Genomic DNA, 23,727 nt, shown 5'->3' with positions numbered 1-23,727 from the left:
TCAATAAATGTTATTACTTAAAATTTCAATTTATTATGTTTAAAAAGGTTATTTTCCACAAAATAAGCATAAATGGTACAAATTTTAGATTTGGAATTTCAAAAATATTGAACGGTAATGAAAATAAAATAAAATGAACGAAAACTGAAAACATTACGTTACAATAACGATGTTTTTAACGATAAGTTTGAAATTTCAAATATCTTAACGAAGCTTAACATTGGCTGCGCCAACAGCACTGTATTACAGCACTTGTTTGTCATATAGCGCTACCAGAGTTTTTAAGAAAATATTGAACAATATTTAGAACGATTGTCGAAAAATGTTTCTTTGTTTTTTTGGATCTATTCTTTGTAGACCCTGCAAACATATTAATTAATATGTTCTTTTGTTTAGTTTCAAAACCTTAACAGAACTAAACTAACCAAGTCTGGCAGCGCTGGCGACAGCCGTTAACCTAACAGCGCTGCTGTAGCGACGTTCCAATTGGGTTCCAATTGATGTTCCGATTGGAGTGCGGATGGTAGTGCAGTGTTAGCGGTGTGCGTGGTGGAAAATTCGATTTTTCTGAATATTTAACCCTTCTTGGTAGCCGAGTCGTTGTTCATTCGCGTCAATTAAACCCAAAGCGGGCGCATCCAGAGAGCTCCTCCGTTTCCTGAACAAGCACTGTTTTGGAAACTCTTTGTTTCCGGATTGGATTTATCCGACCGTGTGTGGAACGCTCCCCATTTGTTTACTCCGACCTCCGGCCGCCCCACATTTTCAGCTGAACTTGTGCCGTTGGGTGGTGTTGTCATTGCCCCGCTCCCCCCGAAAGTTTGGTGCGGAAAAAATCGAAACTCGCGCACAGTGGGCGCTACCGAGGAATAATTTTGAGAAGATAATAACTTTCCGGCGGAGACCCGCAGTTGTGCAATCGCCGTGCCAGCCCAGCCCACCCCCAGCCATCAGACCGCCCCATTTGAGCTTTAGCCAGCAGTGCATTGAAATTCAGAGGCCGTACGCTCGTTCCACTGTGCGAGTGCTTCCATCGGACGGATTATTCAAATTCGAGCACCAGCGGCAAACAAATTGAAGCAGAGCGCTGCCCCGCATCGCCGCAGAAGACTAGAAGACAGCTGGTCTGGTTTGGAAGAGCCGCCTCCGATCTGCCGAGCCTACGATGTAAGCTGCTAACACGCCAAGGGACCAAGAGCACAGTTACAGCGCGAGTTGTAACTCAACCACGAATTCGAAGTTCTGAAATTTCAGGTGAGAGCCCGATCGACTTTTGTTGGCCTTGTTGGGTTTATGAAAATTATTTATAAACTGGCCTGGTCTGGCATGGCACGGCCTGGCCCGGCCTGGCCCACGAGAAATGCGTAGTTCCCACACAGTCGAAACAAACGCTATGATAAGTACATATATTGTTTGTTTTGGGATTTATTTTGGGCTGCAATGAGTTAACATATTTCTCGAACTGTCCTCTCCTATGAAGAATGGCTGCTATTTATAGATCGAAGCTTTAGCCATTGACGTGATCGCCGAATCGAATGTTGCGACTTATGCTGGCCAATAGTCTGTTTATTGTTCGAATTATTTGTTCATGCAGTTGGCATTACGTGTGAGTGACTCAACGGGGGACTGATAAGTCAGACAAAGACCATATCGCGGCATTATGCAGAGTCTACACTGGAATACTGAATGGGTTTAAACGGGCATTCGGGCGAGGCGCCCTCAAGTTCAAGCGCTGCCTTGCGCGACTGCCCCATTTACGTAATTGGGTCGGAAAGGGGGCAGGGTGGAGCTGAAGGACACTGGAGCTCAAGCTGAGCCTGGAGCTAAAGCGAGATGAGATGCCGCAGAGGATGTGCCATTTCGCTTGCCACACACGCGCCGCCATTTTGCTGTGCGAGTCATTTCGGTTTTATTGCCTTTGTCCTGGCAGGTCCTGGCGACCCAGTAGTTGCGGCTGCACGGGGAGAAACAACTGCTCCGTTTTGGGGGGAAATTTCCATGGCCGAGCAGGGCCGCCAAACCCTTATGAGTGAAACCCAACTCGAAAATAAACGCCTGTTGCCCCTCCCATCGGCGAAACTTTCTAAAGACCCGCATACACACACAGTCGAACTCTGTCGCAAAATATTTTCCACTGTGTACGTACGTATGTTTGAATGTTATTTCAATGATTTTCGGCTTTGGGCCTCGGCTCTTGAATCGCTGTGCAAATTTGATTTGCTGTAACCGAGAACCGTTCTCTTAAACGTCGTCCTTGGGCCCAAACTGGCTACATATCTACGGCCCCCCGAGCCGCCAAGTGCTTAGACACTCGGCGGCAAGCCATTGACCTCAAACTGCTCGAAAAGTTCGCGATTGGTGTTGCAATCGAAAACAACTGCCGAGCAGCTGATGGAACCGGTAAGACCTTTGCTCTTTTATTATTATTCCATTTATCCGATCCGGCGGATAATGTGTGTCAGCAGCGAGCTCCGCCGCTACAACAGCTGATGGCTGCGTTCCGGGAACAGGTTTTCACACCGCAGCGCATGTTTGCTCGCACAATTGTGCTAATAATGGTAATTGCTATAAAGACGCTTCATTATCGGGCCTTCCACATTAGCACGGAACGACTTTATTAAATTTATAAATTGGTCTAGGGCCAAGGGTCGCAGCACATCAAGCTCATTCCTCGAGAGAATAAATCTGCAGTCACGTGAACTCTTCGGAATCAGAAATTCTTATCTTATCCGAAGCCAAACCGTCTCTACGCGGAAAGAAATGCAAATATTAATTTAGTTACCTCTCATCAAGCGGTATAACGCTATTATTTGGTCTGGAAGTAGTATAAATTATGGCTTTTAAATATCACCATTAATAAAATTCAGACATGCAAAAAGTGACGCTTGAAGTATTAGCTCAGTTGCAAAAAAGGCAATATTTCACAGAACTGATTAGAAACCCATTTGCATACCGTTGAGGTGCCACCCCTTCACATTCAGCATGCAAAAACGGAATTAATAAAAGTTGGTTAAATCTTCAACTTGGCACTAATTATTCCCCTTCTAATGTCAAATATTTCTACTTCAAAAAAGCCATTTTTCAAAAATACCTTTAAGCTATGATTCCCTGTAGTGACTAGATGATTATTCATAAATAAGTCGGTAATATAATAAATATAAAAAAATTATATATAAAATAAAATATATTTTATATAAATATATAAAATATAAAATATATTTTATATAAATATATAAAATATAAAATATATTTAAATAGACGTAAAACCTTTGTTATGGACAGAAAATAAACAGCATCTTTATAGGAACCTACAATATTGTGTCGAAAATTACACTTAAACTCTAAGATAGTCTTGGTAGTTATAATCTGGTTTTATTAAAAGGAATCACGAGATTTTATGAATGCCCATACATTTAAATAATTACAGTAAGTGTTACTATTTTATTTTATTTAATTATTTTAATGTTTTCTTTAGTTTGTTCAACACTGCACTCTTTAAACTATAGTTTTAATGTGTTCCACCTCCAATCAGTTTGGCTTCATACGTAGAGAGGAATTAATGCAACAAAACCCTAAAAAGTAAAAACACTTTAGTAAAAACTCTGTTACACATGAATAGATTGTTTTGAATAAATACCTAACAAATGTCATCGATATGAACAGATTTACAGATAGATTTCCGAATTCGGTTTATTTTAAACGGAAATAAACTTTATATTTCAAACACTTATCCAAAATTAACTTACTCTTTTGTTTTATTTAAATAATAGGAGAAATAGTGATAGTAAATAAGTATGATATTGGGAATTGATATGAAACTTACCACGTGGGGAGCAATTTTTACAAAATCTTTTCCAAATATTTTAATAAAATATTTCTTAGTTTCAGGAACCTGACATACTTAAATGTCCGCTTCTTAGAACTCAAAATATTGTTTCTAAAGCATTTCAGAAATGTATAAATTGTCGCATTTTACATTATAAGGTAATGTTTTTAAGAAGAATTATTAGGAATTATTTTTTTTATTGTAATGTATTATATTTATTTGGTTAAGAATTATTTCAGATATTGGTTAACATCCGGTTTTTAGACATCAAAATATTTTTTTGTAAACATTAATTGGTACAAAATTCAAACTTCCCAAAATTTTATGTCCGTCAGACTTTGTGGAGTTCATCCAAGACCCAATTTTTATTGAAAAATTGTTTCAATGGTTTCTTTTTCCGAGTAATTAAAAACGATAAGTCGGATTGTTTATTCTAGGCAGCTTACCCTCCAAAGAGCTCTTTATTCATGGATCTTCTGGATCGGAAAGATGAATCACCACCTCCCTTCCGATACCCTCTGCAACATGCGACGGAATCTATTATGTCAACTGGAAATTTTCCATTCTAAGCAGCGGAGTGGTGGGAACTCCACTCGCTCTGAAATTTCAAGTCGAGCTGCACCAACAGCCAGAAGAGCGAGCGGGAGAGGAAGTGTGTGCGAGGGAGACGGGGGATATAGCAGGGTATAGGAGGGTTGCATCACTCTTTCGAGGCCCGTCTTGAGGCAGTTTATTTTGAGACGCAAAAGGAGAAGCAACAGACCAGCTCCAGGAAGTGCAAGTGTTGGCAGAATTGTGTTAAATTGATTATTGGGCAGCCTTTCGAAGCGTAAACAACTAAACAAAGAGCCCACCAACCCGAGCTATCGTCGGCGGATACATTGGCGCGTAAGTGGAGCAATTACGGGCAGCCAAAGTCCACTTACTTGCAACTGTCACATGATCGGCCCTCCCTCGAGGTCGCAGACTGCGTGCCGAGCTGCTAAATGCCAAATTTTCCTCGGCCCTCGTGCTCGCATGAAAGCCTTGTGGAGTCCTTGCCAGAGGTGACCTTTAGCCGCACTCCAGAATTTGATTTGCAGCTGGCATCTGAATTATAATTCAGGTTATTCCAAAGTACTGTGGGAATAGTGTCATTCATCCAGATGCCCTTAATTATTCTCCAACTAATGCTCAGTTAGAACCAGCTCCTCAATTTCCATTCTGAATGCATTACTCTCTGGCTTCTACATCCGACACTTGGCTGCGCTATTTAATTTCCTAATTTGCATTCTCGAATATTGCATTTCACATCCAACTGTTTGGGGCCACTGGGGGAGTCCATACGGAGAGTTGGGAGCACGAACTACAAAAGCAAAAAGGCTCAAAAGGCTTCAGCCTTGAAGTTGTTTACACGCACAGCGGCATGTCCGTCCTGAGCCAAATTGCCCTTTTCAAAGCCCCCGAAAAGGGAGGGGTGACCCCTCGCCAAGAGGAGTAAACAAAGCTCTTGTCTTCATCCGGTTTTTGTGTTTTTTTTCCATTCAAAGCCACAACTAATGTGCCAAAGAATGCGATCCAGAAATGGCGTTTTATAATTGGTTTTTTTCTACTTACTATTAGTTCTGCCAGAAGATTTTTAAAAATCAGTGTGTCCTGTTAGTTATATTAGTCACTATTTATCAAAGTGTGATGTATTTAGTATGAGTATTTAATAGTATTATATTAATTTATTATTATTACACTACTAGTATTATATTTAAATGCTTGTTACGTGCAATATAAACCGTCAATACTGGGAATAGTTGGGAATAGTTTTTAACTGGACCTATCATTAGAATATTAAGAATAGTAATACATTTTATGAGGACCTGGGACATGTAAGATATCCCTTTGCTGCCCTATAACTATAAAAAAAAGACCTACTCCTTGGGGAGCTTCTTGTAACCCTCCTTATATAAAAATAAAAACTCCTTTGTTTTCATTGAAAAATTTTAATAAAAACTACCTCATAACTTGAATGCGCCGGGGAGCAGCTAATCATAAAACCGTGGGACAAAAAATCGATACGATACCCCAAAGCCAGCCAGGTTTAATGCACAAAACCTCCACCGAAAAGAAACGACCATTTTGCATACTAGTATAGTTTATGGGGAAAGTGCAACCGCCATTTGGTTTTTGTGCAAATGCGCCTCATAACTTTTGAGATCCGGACAGTTTTTTGTTGCCTTTCTGCCGTGGGTTCAGGTCCGGCGGAAAGGTAAATATAAAACATGAAAGAAGCCCGAATATGGCGACAACTAGAGTGACACCTCTTTGTGTTTGTGCACTTGGAAGTGCAGCTGGGAAGGACCTCTTTGTAACACTTTCCTTGAAAGACTTGAAGGTTTTTTTTTGATAATTTGTAGTGCTTGTACTTAAAGACTGGGCATGCCTTTAAAAGCTTAAACCATTTAATAGCAAGAATTTTATATAAACTACTCTATTACGATACCTTTAAAGCATTATGGCTTTACAAAACGTTAAAACCACATATCAATTAACCACTGACATAAATCTCTTGCCTCAGTGGCGGCCTAGAGCGCCCACTATTAATTTCAAAAAGTAATAAAGTAATTGATGGCGATGGCCCTAGGCAGTGACATCAATTGAAATATGAGGAATAAAGCTCATATTTTGAACTAAATTAAGCCATCTTTGCTCTGTCCGATTTCTCCTTTTATTAATATAATATTTTGAAAGATAAAAGCATCTGACAGACCCCTTTTAAAGACCCAGAACAATGGGGAATATTGGGGACGCTCAGAACCAATTCGGTTCAAGGTGAGTGACTTGTCCTTGCCTCCTCCCCCTCCATATGGCTTTATTGATTTGCTCAACTCTTTCAATTAAAACATGATAGCCGCAAGCGGGGCTGCACTACGTCAATCCCCGCGTTGGCTTTAACTTTTTGACAATCCGTCTATGACGACCTTGGCCCCCAGCCAATGCGCACTTCCCCAAAGGTTTTCCCGGTTTCTATTTAGGTTTTAGAACCGGCCATATAGCAATCAGACTAAAACCCCCTATTGTCTAGCCTAGGTCAGCATCAAACGAAGCCCCTCGCCCTCGTAGTAGAAGACGATCGTAAAAGTTATCGCGCAACTCCAAGAGCCCACAAAACAATTACCTCACAATTAGGTGCAAGAATTTATGGGCCCCAGGAACGACGTGGAAAGTATTCACTTATCTGCATGATTGGCCATAGAAGTATTGGCTTAGAAAGTGCTAATTATTCATAGATTATTTCGAGTAATCATAAAGTGACAACAGGGTTTTTATACGATTATCTTAGATACTATGTTTTATAGATTATAGTATAGTATCCGGTACGCGACTTACCCATTGGCTTTTGTGTCTTGCGATCAATATATTTTGTTTATTTTCCCTATACTTCGGAGCTCTATTGGGAGATATTCCAAGAATTTAAAAAAAAATGCATAAACATAAGCATTTGATATTTTGATCACCAATTTCGCTTGAATTTGTTTATTTATATTTGAAGAGTAGGCATAATACGTTTAGAAATATAATATATAAATCTAATATGAATTTTCAATTATTCAAGGGGTGTAGCTATGGCACATTTTTTTTATTAGTAGAAATAGTAATTTCAGTTTTCAATTTCAGTGAGTTTATTTTAAGAAGAAATTTGAGGAACATTCATGCCAAGTTTAAAGCAGGCATCGGAAAAAAATAATTTCAGTAAAAAGTTCCGGTCGTCCATAACTTCGAAAATAATTTAAAATCTTCTTGAACATAGAGTTATATTATGTATATGAACATCCAAACTATAAAATTATGAAAAATTAATAGGTTTTCTCAAATTTCTAGACTCGAAGACCATCTCAATTCTTATTATTATTTTCCTTTTTTCTGCTCTGCTTGCCACAAAAGACTTTCTGACTGAAATCGACTGTTAAATCAAAGTTAACCATGACTGATAACGATAGAACATTTCCATAGCCAATCGGGTTGAAATATGGTCAGTAGTCTTTTTTTAGATGCGTTATCAGCACTCGAGGGGCTCTTAAATATTTTAGGTGCGGTGGGTTAAAGTTTGCTTTAAAACAAATTTTCCAACTTACTTGGGCATTTAAATTAAAGTAAAATTATACCTAAAACGTTCTAAAAGTAACATAAATTGTGACTAATTAGGAAATTTTGATGAAAATATCCTCTGAATATAAGAAACAATTCTTAAACCGATCTTGGTCTGATCCTGAATATCATATCTCAGTTAGTTTGTTACTATCTCCCAGGCCTTGTGGTCTAGATAACTATGAGCACTTAGCGTACTAACCATGTTTGGGATCAGTTCCTCGAATCGATAGAGCCATGACCGACCGTCCGCTTCCACGCCAACTAATCTATAAAGCTTTATGGCTCGATATTGTGCGACAATATCATGTAGATGTCGTATAACTGAGGGCCTTTTTGGAAACAAATAGTGCGCCCCGAGGAGGGGCCTTGGGAAGGGCTTTCGGAGTGTACTACTAATGGGCGTATCAATCGTCGGCAGTACAGAAAGTTTGAAGTACACGTCTTTACCAATACTGGGCTCTAATCCAATTATACTGCTGGCCAAGAGTGGCAGTATATTGGGTATATGGTAGTGTAAGAGTGTCCGAATTTAAATCTGACCACTGCCAGTAGCGCCGGGAGGGCGAGCAGGGTAGATGGCGTCACAAAACATTGGCAAGCTGACAGCCGCCAGCGCGTGGGGAGCGTGCGTGAGGGCCCCTCCCCACACAGATGCAGTAATGAGTACTGTGGGCAACGACGCTCTTTGATAAGAAATTTATTAGATTAAGGCAGCGATTGCCGCGATTACAGACGCCACGCCGAGCAGCCTTGTCGTGTTCCATCCCACTCTGGTCGGCTCCGTTCCATTCCGTTCCCCAGAGGCAGCGTGCGAGGCTTAGTCGGGCTTTCGACGGCCTGCGGGACTGTTCTTCAAATCCGAGTACGAGTTTGAGTCCGCGACCGAGTCCGAATCCGAGCCCCATCCTCGTTCGCATCGCAGTCCGGAAATCGTGAACCCTCGAGACGAGATGTTTACAAGTCGGGGCCCACGAGTTTCTTTGTCTTTCTGGCCTGTTGGGTAAACACGGACTGAGGAGATGTAGCCCAAAGTTTGCAGTCAGATTTGTTCAAGAAAGTGAAAGTGCGGGAAGTACGAGAACAAGTGCCTAGAAACAGGCGCAGAGTGCGGACTTGGACTTTGATTAAGCGTGTCTATGTTTATGATTTATTTAATTCTGAAGACCACACGATTCCCGGCCGACATCCACTGAAGAGTGGAGCACCGTCACGCCAACTTGTGGCCCCAGGGAGGTCGAGGTCAGACACAAGTGAGTGATGGGAAGGGCGAGCGGATCACGTGAGCGGGGCGTTTTCGGGCATCTCAACAATGTAAACCCTATTGCGAGCTTATCGCGGACATAAAAGCATTTTCTGCCAATTATACTGTAAAGATAAGTCGGAAATCGCCTCCCATATACTCGTCGTGCCAGATAATCGCGATCCGAATTTGATTTCTGATAAGCGACAGTTTCGTTGTCTAGCCCTAGCTCCGGCGGAGACCAGACAGTGCCGAGGTGGAAGTGGAATCTCAGTGCCTTGTTTACTTGGTTCTCCGCCGGAGAGCTGCAGTGCACGAGGTTTCTAATCGCGTGGTCGGCCTATCGAGCAATAAACTTGGCCATTTGGGCAGAACAATGCAATAGGAACTCTGTATTTCACATTCAGGAACAGCACCTGGTACGGGGCCCGGTACTGCTTCACCTGCAGACTCCCCTTTCATTCTGAATAAACGTCTCGGCTTAGGCCTCTTGCAAAACTTGTAAAGCGAAACACAAGCCACACACGTGTCCCAAACACACTTGTTTTTAAATGTGAATCCACGTTCAGCCGTGAAGCAAAGAAGACCCATAATAATTAGCTTAAAACCAGGCCAAATGGATTTGAAATACTTCAGAGCAAGTCTGAGAAACACGTTCGGGGGCTTAAGATTAGCAATGGTTTAACTATGGGTAGTTACATTTTATTGGCTTGGAGGTGATACTTTGAGCATCGGCAGTATTTGATAAGGAAGGCATTTAACTTGGGTCATTAAGGCTTGTTTATTCACAGACTCCGGCGGCCTCTGCGGGCGGTTGGAACCGGTCTCTCAAAATAAATCACTCGGACATCTCGCACACTGGGCCCGTGTGTGTGGTTTGCATTGTTTGACAATCAAGCGGCTGAAAGGTATTCGATGCTGCGCTTTGTGGGGCTTTTCAGAGCGAAATTGTGTCTCGAATTCCATGCCATGTTTAGGCTAGCCCCCTGCCCTCCAGCTCTGCTTACTGGCCAGTTTATGTCATTTATCAAGCGAATCTCTATTTCTGTCTCCATTGCAGAGCTCGCACCGACGCCCCCTAAGCGAGGACAGAGGCCATAAATCATTATCCAGCCGGGAGCGACGAGCAGCGATTGAGTTGCACCACCGGAGAGCCCCGAATCAATCATACGCCACGTTGGCCGGCCCGTTTCCTCCGTCGATATGTTTGCCCGTCCGCCGCCGCACCACGCGCCGCGCACTTGACACGCGTTGAAGCGAGTCAGTGGTCAGGGAGAAGCAGCTGAGCGTCTCCCGGAAGAGCTAGCTCCACTTGGAATCCGACGACCGTCGCGTCCGAGGTGTCCGCTCCGGTTTGTTTTCGTTATTTTTCGTTGAAAGTCGCGTTCGTGGGACGCCGTGTGGGCAAGCGAGAAGCCGCCGCGACTCATTGGCATCAAAAGTGATCGGTCACCGCGACGACAGACTACCGCATGTGGCTGCCAAGGTGTAAACCCCTCTCCGGCAGCATCTACTGCTACAACACCAACTGCATTAGCAACAGCAACAGCAACTACAACTGCCTCCAGTTGTCAACGACCATCGCTCAACATATTCTCCGTTGGCCTGTGATACTCCCCCTAGCGTTCTTAATGAATGACTCTCGGTGCAAGTCATCCTACCGTGCCAGCAAACCGACCGCCTCGTTCGACAACAGCCAGAACAACAATCCCCGTACTTACAACAACAGCGGCAAGTCCGACAAGGTGTTCCTGCACTACACGCCCCGCGACCCCCGCCTAAGAATTCTCAACAAGACCGCCACGCTGAATAAACCCTTGAATCGCACTCTGAGCGAGCTAAATATAACTGAAGATCTGTGCAATTATGGTGAATTAATTGGCGGCGGCAGTGCTCAAATTGTGAAAAGTGTGCAAGTGAAATCCTAAGCGGTAGCAGGTCGGTTCGGTTTTTTTTCCAATCTGTTGTCGGACGGGCGGGTGACCCCGACTGGATGGTAGACGGAAAGGTAAGTTCCAACTGGGCGAGGGATGGTGGAGCTTCAACTTCTACAAGCCCCGAGATGACCCATTTCCCAGGGGGACATTTCGGTTTGCGTCAGTTGGTAATTGGCTTTGAAGCGACTGATGGAAAATTACCACTCGGTCGGCCATGTACGCCCCAATACAGCATATATGGCTTTCTAATTTTAACCACAGACTTTCGGTTGCACACAAATATTATTATTTTGTCGATTCCCAGTATTATTAGGACATCAGCTGGTCAGCTGCCTAGCGGCCGACTGCTCGGCACGGCGCTCGTTTGACGCACTTTGCTTGCCACCAAAATGAAAACAAGTCTCGCGCTCCCAGAGTGCTCTCAGAGATTTGGGATCTCAGGCGGATTCCCGAGGTCAAGTTGAAGGCGATTCGAGAGTCAAATGGGGGAAGCGCCAACCGACAAAGACAGTTTCTGCGCGATTTTATAAACGGAATGTTTACCAACAGTTCTTGTTGTTGCCACTGAAGTGACCAATCGGACAACTGGGTGGGGTGGTGGTGGATGCAACACACCAGTAGTTATAGACTTGGAACAAAGTTAGACTAACTTTTCTTATTAGGACTGGGAAATGGCGTCGAGGGGAAAGTGAAAACTGTCTAACACCCGCTCGGGCCTTCTCTCTCCTTCAGCAGGTTCCCAGGTTCGCACTGCAGCCTCAAGGACCCCGAGGACGTGGCGCCCATTTAGACACCACTACGAGATCTAATGCAAACTGTGTTCATTTCCAATAATCGCTTGGACTAGAGTGCAAATTTTATAAAAGTTTTTTATAGAGCATATCCCCTATATATCCTCCAACCCACATCCAGTAGCAGGGCCACCATGGCCAAGCCAGCCTCGAGTGCCCACGCCTCCAACAACAACAGTTGCGAGGCGGTCAACAACAACAACAACCACAACCACACCCAAGCCCACAACCATGGTGACGGGGGCCCTCACAACGGCGGGAGCGCCTACCAGCCGCTGGCCCTGACCCCGGCGCCCGCAAACACACCCCTCAACAAGGCCATCAAGCACGACCTCTTCCCGGAGGTCACCTTCTGCAATCTGTCCGTGGAGGAGCTGGCCGACGAGGCCGGGCACAGCCGGGTGGTGCGGAGCAGCATCATCGCCATGGACGGCGACGGAACGCTCACCTGCCTGATGAACGGCAGCGGGCAGGTGAAGAAGCGCAAGCGGCTGATCTCGAACGAGTCCGGGGACTCCATCGACTCCAGCTCCACGGAGAAGAAGACGCCCAAGATGCCCGACGGCGGCTACGGGTGGGTGGTGGTGTTCGCCTCGCTGGTGGTGTCGCTCATCGCCGACGGGCTGAGCTTCTCGTTCGGCCTGATCAACGTCCAGCTGCTGGAGTACTTCGGGGAGTCCACCACGAAGACCGCCTGGATCTCGTCGCTGTTCTTCTCCGTGCCCCTCCTGATGGGCCCCATCTGGTCCAACCTGGTGGACAAGTACGGCTGCCGGAAAATGACCATTATCGGCGGCGTGGTCTCCGCCTTCGGGTTCGCCCTCTCTTCCTTCTGCAACTCCATCGAGATGCTCATGGTGACGTTCGGAATCATCTCAGGCCTGGGCCTGGGCATCGGCTACGTGACCGCTGTGGTCTCCATCGCCTTCTGGTTCGACAAGAAGCGCACCTTCGCCACCGGCATCGGGGCCTCGGGTACGGGCATTGGCACCTTCGTGTACGCCCGGCTAACCTCCTACCTGATCGAGTCCTACGGCTGGCGGGGAGCCACTCTCATCCTGGGCGGCACCATGCTGAACGCCTGCGTGTGCGGCGCCCTGATGCGCGACCCCGACTGGCTGATCGAGGAGAACCGGCTGGAGAGCCGATCGCAGAGCGTCACCACCTTCTCCAACTCGAGCGTCTGCCTGGAGGAGATCAAAAAGCTGTTGGACACTGGCATCACCAAGGAGGCCGTGCTGGACTCGCTGGTGACGAAGAACAACACCGAGGCCAACCAGCAGATCGACGACCCCCTGGACTCGGGCCTCAAGCGCTACCGGAGCGAGATCTTCCTCCCCACCTTCCTGAGCACCCACGAACTGGACAGCATCTGCGAGGTGAAGAGCCTGAGCCGGCGCTCCCTGCGGCACAAGGACGGCGCCGAGGCACCCTCGCGCGAGAACCTCCTGTCCATGTCTTCGGGGGCGGGCGCCTATCCCGCGTCCACTGCCGTTATCGGCTCGCCAGACGACACCCTGATGGGCGGAATAGCCCAGGAAGCCGCCGACGCCGCCAAAAAGTCCTACCTGGCTTCCATTGAGACGCTGTCGCCGTCGGAGAAGCGCTCCGGCGGTGCAGGCACTCCCCTTGGATCCCTGCGCTCCTCGGACGAGGGCTACCTCACCCAGAAGCACGCCAGCTCCCGGTTCTCGCTGAACGAAAATCTCTTCATGGCCAAGCACGCCACGCCCTCGATCTGCAACCTGAAAGTGAACGGCCTGCGCCACAACTCGGTGGACATCCTCAGCGAGGACATGCACTGCTACTACTCGAAGGACGAGACCTTCGCCTTGCTGGACCCGGAAGGCAGGCGGACCGGACCCACTGTCATCGCCATCCCGGAGCAGGAGCTGGAGCCGCCGGTCAACAGCGAGCTGGCTCTGCGACGTGCTCGACTGGACAGCATCACCGGCATCCGCCGCCTGTCGCGCTCCAAGAAGCCCAGCAACCACCGCTCCAATCTGCGGCGCAACATTTCGATCCGCAACTCGAACTTCCTGAAGGACATGCGCATCCACCGCAACTCGATCCACTACCGCGGGGCCATGCTGAACACGCACCGCTACCGGCTGCGGGCCTCCTCCTGCCCCAACATCTACCGCAACTCCATGACCACCATCGCCAAGGAGGAGGAAGATGTGAGTACCAGTTGCCTCTTGCCCCTTGCCCCGCCCTTATCAGCTGGTGGCTCGACTTGGCGACAGCCCCAGCTGGTTAATATTACGTCTGCCAGTCCGGTTATCAGCTGCTTCGCCATCCCAGCCGTAGGACCACCCGGCCATGGCTTCTCGTCCGATAAGAGGCCAACCTCTTCCGTACTGTGTCCGAACAAGGGCGATCCCGAAGCCAAATTTGATTCCGGATTTTACTCCCCATTGAATTTTGTCTTCCAGATGACTTTCTATTGTTTGGTTCATGATGCTATTGTGTCATGGTGATATTCATATCTATTATTTAATTGGACTTTAAATACTGAATTATTTGTATTCAGTATTTGGACTCTGTGCTTTGTAGCTATATACATTAGGTGCCTAGAAGGGGATTATTTAATATACATATATTCTACTTAATTTATTTAATTTCAATTTAACAAAAGTACAGATTGTTAAAGTAGTTGAATATTTGAAATTTATTTATAGTAATTCTTTTCATTTTCTATTGGTTAGATGTTAAAGTCAAAAAAATTGAAATATTCAGCTGAAAAAAATTTAAGTTTATTAGTTTCTAAACTATATGCATTCATATTTCATGACAAGGTATGGTTATGGAAGTTCCCAAAAAATGAGGAGCTTAAAACCTTGAATGTATAGGTATAGGTAGTTTCTCTTCCTGGAGAGATGATTCCAAACACCCTACAAATAGAAACTATATATAATACTTTAAAAAAAATTAAAATAGAAATCATTTTCAATACTTTTGAATTAATGAATCGAATTGTTATTATTTCTGACCAAACTGAACTATCATAATCAGTACTCATTTTTAGTCTATTAAAAGTTATTTTAATTTTATTAAACATTCAACATCACAAAAGTTTTAAAAAACAATAATCTCGGCTTTAGCTTTTTTAGTTTCTTCAAAAAAAATATATAATAGTAATACTGACTATCTTAATAGAAAGCTTAAACTAATGGAAACTAAAACTTGAACTTCACTTCCCTGCAGACATGGTATGACAACTTCGTAGACACCATGAAGTCTATCTTTGACTTTTCCCTTTTCCTGGACGCCAAGTTCGCGCTCTTCAATCTCTCCACGCTGTTTCTCTTCATTTGGTAAGTGAATAATAGGCCTATTGTAGATTAGGTAATACCAAATAAAGCCAGAAATGACTGGAAACTATTGGCCATTTAAACCAAATCGATGAAAGTGACTGCAAGTTGAACATTTGCCAGAAAATTTCTCCGATTGCAGCTGGCAGCTGTTTCTTATATTACAAACCAAGTGCTTGTCCTATCGCGTAAAATATAAACTAAGGGAAATACTAATTAGAAGTCGACTCACGGTCGAGATCATGGTTTATCGGGGTGTGTACCCAGGATTTAAGTGGTTTATTGGCTCGATAAGGAAACTGGTTGAAAGCGATTTCAGACAAGGGTTCTAATCTGCCCCTGCCCCTCCGCAGGTTCATCATACCCTATCTGTACCTTCCCGAGTTTATGAGGCAGTACAACTACGATGTGAGCGTGAGTGCCGTCCTGATATCGGCCGTGGGCATTGCCCAAACGGTGGGCATGATCGGACTGGGCTATCTGGGCGACCTCCCCTGGATGAACATCAACATATGCTACTCCCTCTGCATGTTGGGTGAGTAGGGGCCGGGATGGGGCTGTGTAAGCGAACCACTACTAACCCAGTTCTTCCCCCAGTTTGCGGAGCCTCGGTGTTCTTCATGCCCATGCTGATTCAGAGCTACAACGGACTGATGTGCATGTGCGTCATCTTCGGCTTCACGTTCGCCAGCTCCTTTTCGTTCACCCCCAGCATCCTGGTCAGCATCGTCGACCTGGACGACTTCACGTGTGCCTACGGCCTGGTACTCCTGGTGCAGGGAGTGGGCATGATTGCGGGCCCGCCCATTGCGGGCGTCATTTACGAGACCATAAACAGGTGAGTGGCCCCAAGCTCGGGCTGGAACGTGACCATTAATCCCCCGTCTACTTGCAGGTGGGACGACGTCTTCTACTATGCGGGCATATTTATAGCACTCTCCGGCGTGTGCTCGTACATGATCGAGTTCTGCGAGAAGAAAGCACCTAGGGAGAGTGATAGTGATGTCTCAGAGACTAAAAAAGCTCAACTTTTACACTAGGTTACAGAGTTACTTAGTACACTATACGGTTGCCGGAGGCCTGGAGGCCGGGGCACCACACACTTGACTTGTAGCTTAATAGTGGACTAGCATTAAATGTTACCGAGTTTCTTATGTCAAATGGTGTTGCAGCCATAAAATCAGAGCAGAATCGTAACTGATACTAAGCCTATCTCCTAAGACCGCCTAGACCTAAGCCTATACTTATACTCTACGAGGTATTCGTAGACTGTAGCTAAGTTTCTACACATATACATACTAGTATAGTGAATAGTTACCGCACTAGGGCAATTACTAATCGCATCTTGTAGTCACACGTAGCAAACTGTTCAATTTCAATCAATATCAATGCAGTGCATCACTGCCAGGTGCAAACGGGTCCCCTCAATTGTCTTCTTTACAAATCGAGAACTTAGAAGAATAGTTTAATTGCCTTACATATTTCGTACGAATATTGACTAAAGTAATACAATAAACAATCTAAGCAACGTATGCAATAACAAGCGACAATTTTCAATCGCCCTTACAATACTTACAATAAAGTCTTTGGCGCATTTCTTTTTTAAGGATCAAGATCCGAATAGTTTCCAAATTACGCAATCAATTGATCCACTACAGATAGATATGCATAGATAACAAGTGTTTTGAAAATAACCCGTTCTTGCGATTTGGCACAAATTTGTTAAAATAAATCACCAAACCGAAGAGACCACAAGGCTCTCAAATATTCAATCGATATGAAGTGTATCAAGTTCAAGTATTATCACAGAAAATACATAAACCTTTATGAATACCGAATTAAAACTCGCCAAGAAGCACACAGACATCATATTAGAGTATGGTTAGCCACAAAAGCCTTTAAATCGTAAGCACATTTCACTTTTGGGAGCTATTTGTGAAGCCCCACTCGTAGCCAGATTTACACACAGAGTAGCTGTTGGTTCTTAACACATTAGGATTATGTACATAAGCGATATAAGAAACTGAAACACAATACTATATTATTTACAAGACATCTATTGAACAATTATCTACTGAAATATATAATGAAATAATAAATTTTTTGAAATTAAAGCATATTCAAGTACTATATTTATTTTTTCACTCCATTGACCCTTTTCACTATAATACCCTGCAGGTTATTGGTAAGCAACATCGCCAGTTGGTTTCAAATATTTATTATGTATATTATTATTTTGCATTGTTTTTGGGCAAATACAAATATTATAAATAATTTGATTTACGTTTACAATTGTATCTTCGTTTGTCTTAGCTTTCCCATTTATTTTAATATATAATCTTCGTAAAATACTAAATTGATCATAGAATCGCAGCATTTACGTGTTCCATTGTTGATGCTTGTTGTATGTGTAAATTATATAATCGCGTTTCAGCTCACGTTTGTATATTTTGCGAACTCTTCGTAATAAATTTATATATAAAGACATAAGCCGGTTGCACAACAAAACAGGGACAAGGCAAATGCGTTCAGAGAAAAAGTTACTATAATATGCATATATGCAGCTATGTATGTATATGGAGGTTGAGGAGGAGCAGATGCCCAGTGAAAAACGGGGCGTGGCGCTGAACTGCTGCTTGCCTGTTCGGCTGAGGCCTCACTGAAAACGAATCACATTGAAAATTCACATGGTTAAGTTTGGTTTTTGTATTAAACATTATTCCGTCAAGATCCTAGTGTAAAACTATCGGTCTTTGAACAAAGTAACTAGCAACCTAATCGCAATATACACAAAATACATACATAAAACGCTTACATGTCCTGGTGGAGTTTACAAAATTTAAAAATCACGCACGACACATTCACATATACAAGTTAAGGTTTTGGTTTATTTCTGTTCTCAATCCTCTCGGGTTCTTTTAGTTAATAAAAACGTAGCTGAACAATTTGTTGTGTTGGAGATGCTGTAGTTGTCTGATCTTAATGAGTTTAACATTACGCTTAGTGTTCGTTTGCTAGTTTAGTGGTTGCTATGTTTACGTGGTTAGTTACTGTTGAAATAGAAATCAAGAAATCCGTCTCTCCCACTACCGTCTACTAGTTAGTCACTAAAGTAGCTTTTACAGAAGCGGCTACGTTAAACCCAGGGCTGCGGCCGGGCACCTGCCGTTTACTCCTAGCAGCATCCGCTGTTTGCTGCGCCGGCTGCTCCTCCAGCTCCTGGCAGCGACGGGTTTGTGGGCGAGTGCTGCTGGCCGATCTTGATACCGTTTGCCTAGGGAAGTTCGATTTAGAAGGCGTTTCAACTGTTTTGACCTATTCGGGGACTTACCTCATTGTTAATGTCGAAGACACCCTCCTGAATCTTCTCGTAAATCTCCTTAGCCGTGTTAATAAACGCCTCCTCCACGTTTGCCGCCGTACGCGCAGAGGTTTCCATGAAGACCAGTCCGTGCTCACGGGCGAAGGCCTCGCCCTCCTCTTTCTTTACTTCACGCCTCGAGTCCAGGTCGCTCTTGTTGCCGATCAACATGATAACCATATTCGAGTTGGAATGCTGGCGCGCGTCCTCCAGCCAGGTGGTCAGGTGGTTAAAGGTCTCCCGCCGCGTGATGTCGTAGACCAGCAGTGCGCCAGCAGCCCCGCGGTAGTAGGATCGTGTGATGGACCTGTCAACAGAAATATTACGTGTCAGTTTGCGTAATTGAAACTAAAATTAGAAAGTATTTGCGCACCTGAAAGCCTCCTGGCCTGCCGTGTCCCAAATCTGTAGCTTAATCTGTTTGCCGTCTATTGTAATCATGCGGGCTCCAAACTCCACGCCAATGGTCAGATCGTGCACTGGCTGGAAGCGCTTGTCCGTGAACTGCAGCAGCAGACATGACTTGCCCACGCCTGTCAGGAAGAAGCCAAAATTTAGTTGCAAAAGGGAAAGTTTACCCGAAACGAATTAAAACAAAATCGCACTACAGCCGCAGAGGCGGTCACGCTCTAAGAAATCGCTTTTAAAAAGGGGTAAACAGCCAACAGCTGTTGGCATCCCGAAAAACTGGCGACTGATAACTACCCGGACGGGGTGTTGACTTGTGGCAGAGTCCCCCCACCGCAGACATACAGGGGGTGGCTGACTCAGTCAGGCGAGGGTTCAACTGAGTGGGCTGCCCCCCACGCCCCCAAACTCCCTGTTATCTGGCAGCGCAGTAACCACCCGACCGCTCGCCCGCCTGTATACGTTGTTGTTTTATTGATTTTTCCTTTGACCAACGAAGTACAGGGATACACGGAGCCACCGACTGGGGCGTGTGACTGATCGTAGCCAGGCCATAGGGTATTGCTGCCGGGGCGCTTTGAACACAAAGGGGTCTTCGCCATAGCCTTCGTCTTTGTTTGTTGTCTAATTTCGCCCATTTCTGTGCTCTGTGGCACACTTTTCTAAGCTCCTTGAAAATTCGCGGCCCAGCACTCACCAGTGTCTCCGATGATGATGTATTTGAACAAGTAAGCGTAGGACATGTTTGCAGTCAGTTGGTTGTGGCAAGTCTTTGGTTGGAACAACTTTTTTCTTGTAATTTGCAACTAATACGCAATTCTTGTAAGTTTTTCAATCTGTTCGATGACTGGCTCTTTTGCAGTGTTGCCGACTTGGCTATTTTCTCGTTAAATTTAGCTATATTTAGAGGTGAAAACTGAAAACCATCTGATTTAGCCGGAGCCCATTTTTCGGCTATGTCACAAAATTATATTGCTTTTTTTGGATTTTTTTTTAATTGTATGCTATATATAACATATTATACTTTGATTATTGGCTTTAAAAAAAGTAGATTATCCATATTGGTACAAAAGAAAGAAACCAATTGAATATTTATATCTCATTATTTGATTCATTTTAAAAAAGTGCATACTATAACCTTGAGTTTTGTACTTTCTTGGTAAAATCTAGCCGTTTTGAGTACGTTAATAAGCCAGTTAATACGACGGTGGCAGCGCTAGTTTGTTTATCTCTTTTGTTTTGCTGATTTTGAGTACCTAATCCGAAACTCCGAATGGCCACCTCCGAATTCGAAGACGTTTGGTCACACTTCGCGAACCGGTTAGGAATTATGTACCGGACGGATACCGCGACTTAACTTTTGGAAAGAGAAATTAATGGTTTTAGAAAACGAAAACATTTTGTTGAAGCCATTTTTTTCTAGCCAACAGGACTTAGTTTGGTTAAATTAGGTTCCAAAAATAAAGACTATCGCCATCGAGCCTCGATGTTATCGACATTTTATTAATTATCGGTGCATCGATGTTTCTCCACCTCTAAATCGATACGCATATGTATGTATGCAGAATTTTGTCAGAAATTTTCTCAAAGCGAGTGTTTTTTTGATTTACGTTGCTCAGCCGAGCTATGTGTAAGAAGAAATAGATCCTTCAGCGAGCAGAAAGCGGAATCCGGAATTCAGTAGCCCCAAACAGGGCATTGTGGTTCTGCAGGAATTTGTGTTTCGGCTAAATTAAATCTCATCGCAGCCTGCTAGCGATTTTCTGATTTCTCGACTAAGGCGTGGGCACTGGCGTAGTGGATATCAGCGGGAAGCAGCAGGGAAACATGAAGATGGCTGACGGCTCGACCATATTGCGTAGGAACCGACCCGGCACGAAAGCCAAGGTGAGCATCTGGCAGGCAGTCATTGGGACTCCATTTTTTGAGACTTCTTTGTTTGCTCTTAGGACTTCTGTCGCTGGCCCGATGAACCCCTGGAGGAGATGGACAGCACGCTGGCGGTGCAACAGTACATCCAGCAGCTAATCAAGCGGGACCCGAGCAATGTGGAGCTCATCCTGACAATGCCCGAGGCCCAGGACGAGGGGGTGTGGAAGTACGAGCATCTGCGTCAATTCTGCATGGAACTGAACGGACTGGCCGTGCGACTGCAAAAGGAGTGCTCTCCGTCGACATGTACGCAGATGACAGCCACTGACCAGTGGATCTTCTTGTGTGCGGCACACAAGACTCCCAAGGAGTGCCCGGCTATAGACTACACGCGTCACACGCTAGACGGAGCCGCTTGTCTGCTGAACAGCAACAAATACTTTCCAAGCAGGTAAGCCGGTCATCGAATGCCCTATTTCCCCACAGGACGCGTATTAATTTACCTTTTTAATCGGTAGGGTGTCCATCAAGGAGTCGTCGGTGAGCAAGCTGGGCTCCGTTTGCCGGCGCGTGTATCGCATCTTCTCGCATGCCTATTTCCACCACCGGCGCATCTTCGACGAATTCGAGGCCGAGACGTATCTATGCCACCGATTTACGCATTTCGTCACAAAATATAATCTAATGTCGAAGGAGAACCTGATCGTTCCCATCAACGTGGGCGAAAACGCTGCCCCCGGAGAGAGCGAGGCCTAGGCCCAAGTTATCCCGCATCTGTGCAAAACCTCATAGAACACGGAATACGCGGAGCCGCACTCATTCGCCGAACATTTATTTATTTTAGCTGTAGCTCGCAGATCGGTCAACAGACAAAGCAACTCGGCTCCGAAGCAGCTCCTGGGCCGCATAGTTAGAAAGTTGACCCAGATAAGCAGGCTCCTTCGTCCCCCAGCCCTTATCTGACCTCGAGTCAGCAATTATTCCGCAGTTATATTACGATTATGTTTAACGTCTTATTTTAAATAAATTATATGTAGACACTTGACTTTTTGTGTGGCTGAAGCATACCAGGACCACTGAACCCTAGCCAGGCAGCAAAGACTCCAACCAGCTGTAATGACTAACACGTGTGTGAACTTTACAATATTACTATATATACATACAACCGAAATTGCAATAAAACAAGTACATACACACTGAATCGGGTTCTTATATATAAGTGCAGGACACGACACTCCAATCAAATCTCGCGCCTACACGATGTTGACCTCGAACATGGGCTGGTTTTTCACCAGCCGCTCGAAGCCAAGGCGGGACAGGTCGATGGTGGAGAACCTTCCGTCCAGGATCAGCTCGGAGATGGCTCGCCCCACGGCCGGAGTCTGCTGGATTCCGTGACCGCTAAAACCCGCCGCTATGAAGAGATTTGAGTAGTGCGGGTGCCTTCCGATGACGCCGTTGGCGTCAAAGGTGTTGTGGTCATAGTAACCAGCCCAGCTGCTCTGGACCTTCACGGACTCGAATGCCGGCACTCGGTTGGCGAGCGTTGGCCACACATCCGTCTCGAAGTAGCCGTGGTCCACGTCCAAGGTGGAGCAGTCCGGCTCCTCGTCGTCATTGGGACTGCGACCGGCAAGGAAGTTCCCGCAGAGGCCATCACGTCGGAAGTAGGTGCCGTCTGGATCGACGGTCAGCGGCGTGGCCATGCCCGGACAGTTTCGTCCTTGAGTGCTGAACACATACACATACCGCTTCCTGGGCTCGACAGGGAGAGCCACTCGCAAAGTATCATCCTTGGCTTCGGGGTTTCCAATGTTCGCCAGACGAGCCACCTGACCCGAATGGGCTCCCGCAGCCAGGACGCAGGTGTCGAATTTCACAGTGCGCTGCACTCCGTCCCCAGAATCTACCACGGCTCCGGACAGGGCTCCAGAACTGTTCCACTCGAAGCTCACCACCTCGCCGTTGGCGAAGTTTGCTCCGAGGGTACGGGCTTGTCGCTTGTAGCCCATGAGCAGCGCCCACGGATCGAACCATCCCTCCTTATCCAGTCCATGGCATCCGAGCTCAACGTCTGTCGTGGACAGCCAGGGGAACCGTCTTCGCAGCGCCTCCTGGCCGAGCAGTTCGTTGCGTGCCCCCAACTCGTTCTGTAGCTTCGAGTTCTGGGCCAGGATGTCTGCTCCCTTGTCGGAGGCCAGGATAAGGTATCCGTTCGGCTGGTAGCAGACGTCCACGTCCCCCAAGTGCTTCTGGCTGTTGACTATGAAATCGTATCCGTACAGCGACATCTGGATGTTCTCCGCTAGGGAGAACTGCTGCCTTACTCCGCCCACAGAGAGCACCGTGGAGGCACTGGTGTACTAAGAGAATATATAGCAGCGATATCCATGAAATATTTTCAATATCCAACCACTTACCCCAGAGTCTCGTTCCACCACCAGAACCTTGAGACTCCTGCCCAGCTGCTGTGCTCGGGACTTGAGCCAAAAGGCCGAGGAGGCGCCCATGCCACCCCCGCCGATAATCAGCACATCGCAGCTCTGGGGCAGCACATCGCCTCCAGGCTTGCTGCTCAGATGGCGCAGTTGACGCAGTGCCTCCGATCGCAGAACTCGTCCCAGGCGCAGCATTTTTCACACTGCCCCATATCAAGACCCATTGGCGGCAATAGGCGACACTGAAATCCCGGAGATTAGATTTGTGCAGCCTCTGTAAGTGTTTTGTGTTCCAGGCAAACACAAATAAAGTTACAGTAGGACCCCGACTGATGGACAAATAATACAATTTTTAAGCAATAATTATTTTAGGAAGACTTTTTCATGCAGCTATTCTTAAAATAGGTTAAAGAACTAG

General features: G+C 45.6%; 5 protein-coding genes across 9 annotated transcripts; 3 read left to right on the top strand and 2 right to left on the bottom strand.

The window, feature by feature from the left end:
• Nucleotides 1-493: 493 nt before the first annotated feature.
• On the top strand, nt 494-11,997 carry LOC108132086 (uncharacterized). 5 transcript variants are annotated; one of them, XM_070278504.1, is made up of 4 exons: nt 9,907-9,922; nt 9,980-10,096; nt 10,249-11,196; nt 11,858-11,997. In XM_070278504.1, the coding sequence occupies exon 3, from the start codon at nt 10,661-10,663 to the stop codon at nt 11,114-11,116; it is 456 nt and encodes a 151-aa protein (XP_070134605.1). In that variant the 5' UTR covers nt 9,907-9,922; nt 9,980-10,096; nt 10,249-10,660; the 3' UTR covers nt 11,117-11,196; nt 11,858-11,997. The 5 variants fall into 5 exon arrangements, with proteins under 5 accessions (XP_017106814.2, XP_017106818.2, XP_017106816.2 ...); XM_017251325.3 differs by lacking the exons at nt 9,907-9,922; nt 9,980-10,096 and adding an exon at nt 494-1,254; XM_017251329.3 differs by lacking the exons at nt 9,907-9,922; nt 9,980-10,096 and adding an exon at nt 4,550-4,714.
• A 52-nt stretch (nt 11,998-12,049) lies between these two features.
• On the top strand, nt 12,050-17,360 carry chk (chaski). Its single transcript, XM_017251323.3, has 5 exons — nt 12,050-14,096; nt 15,124-15,233; nt 15,584-15,765; nt 15,828-16,068; nt 16,126-17,360. Exons 1-5 carry the CDS (start codon nt 12,051-12,053, stop codon nt 16,268-16,270), a joined length of 2,724 nt encoding a protein of 907 aa, XP_017106812.2. The 5' UTR covers nt 12,050; the 3' UTR covers nt 16,271-17,360.
• A 72-nt stretch (nt 17,361-17,432) lies between these two features.
• On the bottom strand, nt 17,433-19,876 carry Rab2 (RAS oncogene family member Rab2). Its single transcript, XM_017251324.3, has 4 exons — nt 19,697-19,876; nt 18,965-19,124; nt 18,562-18,898; nt 17,433-18,504 (listed from the first exon to the last, which is right to left on the bottom strand). Exons 1-4 carry the CDS (start codon nt 19,740-19,742, stop codon nt 18,406-18,408), a joined length of 642 nt encoding a protein of 213 aa, XP_017106813.1. The 5' UTR covers nt 19,743-19,876; the 3' UTR covers nt 17,433-18,405.
• A 591-nt stretch (nt 19,877-20,467) lies between these two features.
• Nucleotides 20,468-21,916, top strand: Mob4 (MOB kinase activator 4). The gene is made up of 3 exons (XM_017251490.3): nt 20,468-20,886; nt 20,949-21,322; nt 21,390-21,916. The coding sequence occupies exons 1-3, from the start codon at nt 20,827-20,829 to the stop codon at nt 21,625-21,627; spliced, it is 672 nt and encodes a 223-aa protein (XP_017106979.2). The 5' UTR covers nt 20,468-20,826; the 3' UTR covers nt 21,628-21,916.
• Nucleotides 21,917-22,003: 87 nt separating this feature from the next.
• On the bottom strand, nt 22,004-23,576 carry LOC108132170 (FAD-dependent oxidoreductase domain-containing protein 1). The gene is made up of 2 exons (XM_017251489.3): nt 23,292-23,576; nt 22,004-23,234 (listed from the first exon to the last, which is right to left on the bottom strand). Exons 1-2 carry the CDS (start codon nt 23,502-23,504, stop codon nt 22,125-22,127), a joined length of 1,323 nt encoding a protein of 440 aa, XP_017106978.2. The 5' UTR covers nt 23,505-23,576; the 3' UTR covers nt 22,004-22,124.
• Nucleotides 23,577-23,727: the final 151 nt, after the last annotated feature.

The sequence above is a fragment of the Drosophila bipectinata genome, chromosome 2R, assembly GCF_030179905.1.
Source record: "Drosophila bipectinata strain 14024-0381.07 chromosome 2R, DbipHiC1v2, whole genome shotgun sequence".
NCBI lineage: Eukaryota > Metazoa > Arthropoda > Insecta > Diptera > Drosophilidae > Drosophila > Drosophila bipectinata.
This window is presented reverse-complemented; position numbering and strand designations above follow the sequence as displayed.

Bases quoted from the DNA above. Each gene is read 5' to 3' on its own strand.
- LOC108132170 (XM_017251489.3), bottom strand. From the start codon at position 23,504: ATGCTGCGCCTGGGACGAGTTCTGCGATCGGAGGCACTGCGTCAACTG. The intron at 23,235-23,291 runs GTAAGTGGTTGG...ATATTCTCTTAG, and splicing joins TGGTGGAACGAGACTCTGGG to TACACCAGTGCCTCCACGGT.
- chk (XM_017251323.3), top strand. From the start codon at position 12,051: ATGGCCAAGCCAGCCTCGAGTGCCCACGCCTCCAACAACAACAGTTGC. The intron at 14,097-15,123 runs GTGAGTACCAGT...ACTTCCCTGCAG, and splicing joins TCGCCAAGGAGGAGGAAGAT to ACATGGTATGACAACTTCGT. The intron at 15,234-15,583 runs GTAAGTGAATAA...GCCCCTCCGCAG, and splicing joins ACGCTGTTTCTCTTCATTTG to GTTCATCATACCCTATCTGT.
- Rab2 (XM_017251324.3), bottom strand. From the start codon at position 19,742: ATGTCCTACGCTTACTTGTTCAAATACATCATCATCGGAGACACTG. The intron at 19,125-19,696 runs GTGAGTGCTGGG...TCTTCCTGACAG, and splicing joins CATCATCATCGGAGACACTG to GCGTGGGCAAGTCATGTCTG. The intron at 18,505-18,561 runs GTAAGTCCCCGA...GAACTTCCCTAG, and splicing joins TCTTCGACATTAACAATGAG to GCAAACGGTATCAAGATCGG.
- Mob4 (XM_017251490.3), top strand. From the start codon at position 20,827: ATGAAGATGGCTGACGGCTCGACCATATTGCGTAGGAACCGACCCGGC. The intron at 20,887-20,948 runs GTGAGCATCTGG...GTTTGCTCTTAG, and splicing joins GACCCGGCACGAAAGCCAAG to GACTTCTGTCGCTGGCCCGA. The intron at 21,323-21,389 runs GTAAGCCGGTCA...TTTAATCGGTAG, and splicing joins AACAAATACTTTCCAAGCAG to GGTGTCCATCAAGGAGTCGT.
- LOC108132086 (XM_017251325.3), top strand. From the start codon at position 10,661: ATGTGGCTGCCAAGGTGTAAACCCCTCTCCGGCAGCATCTACTGCTAC.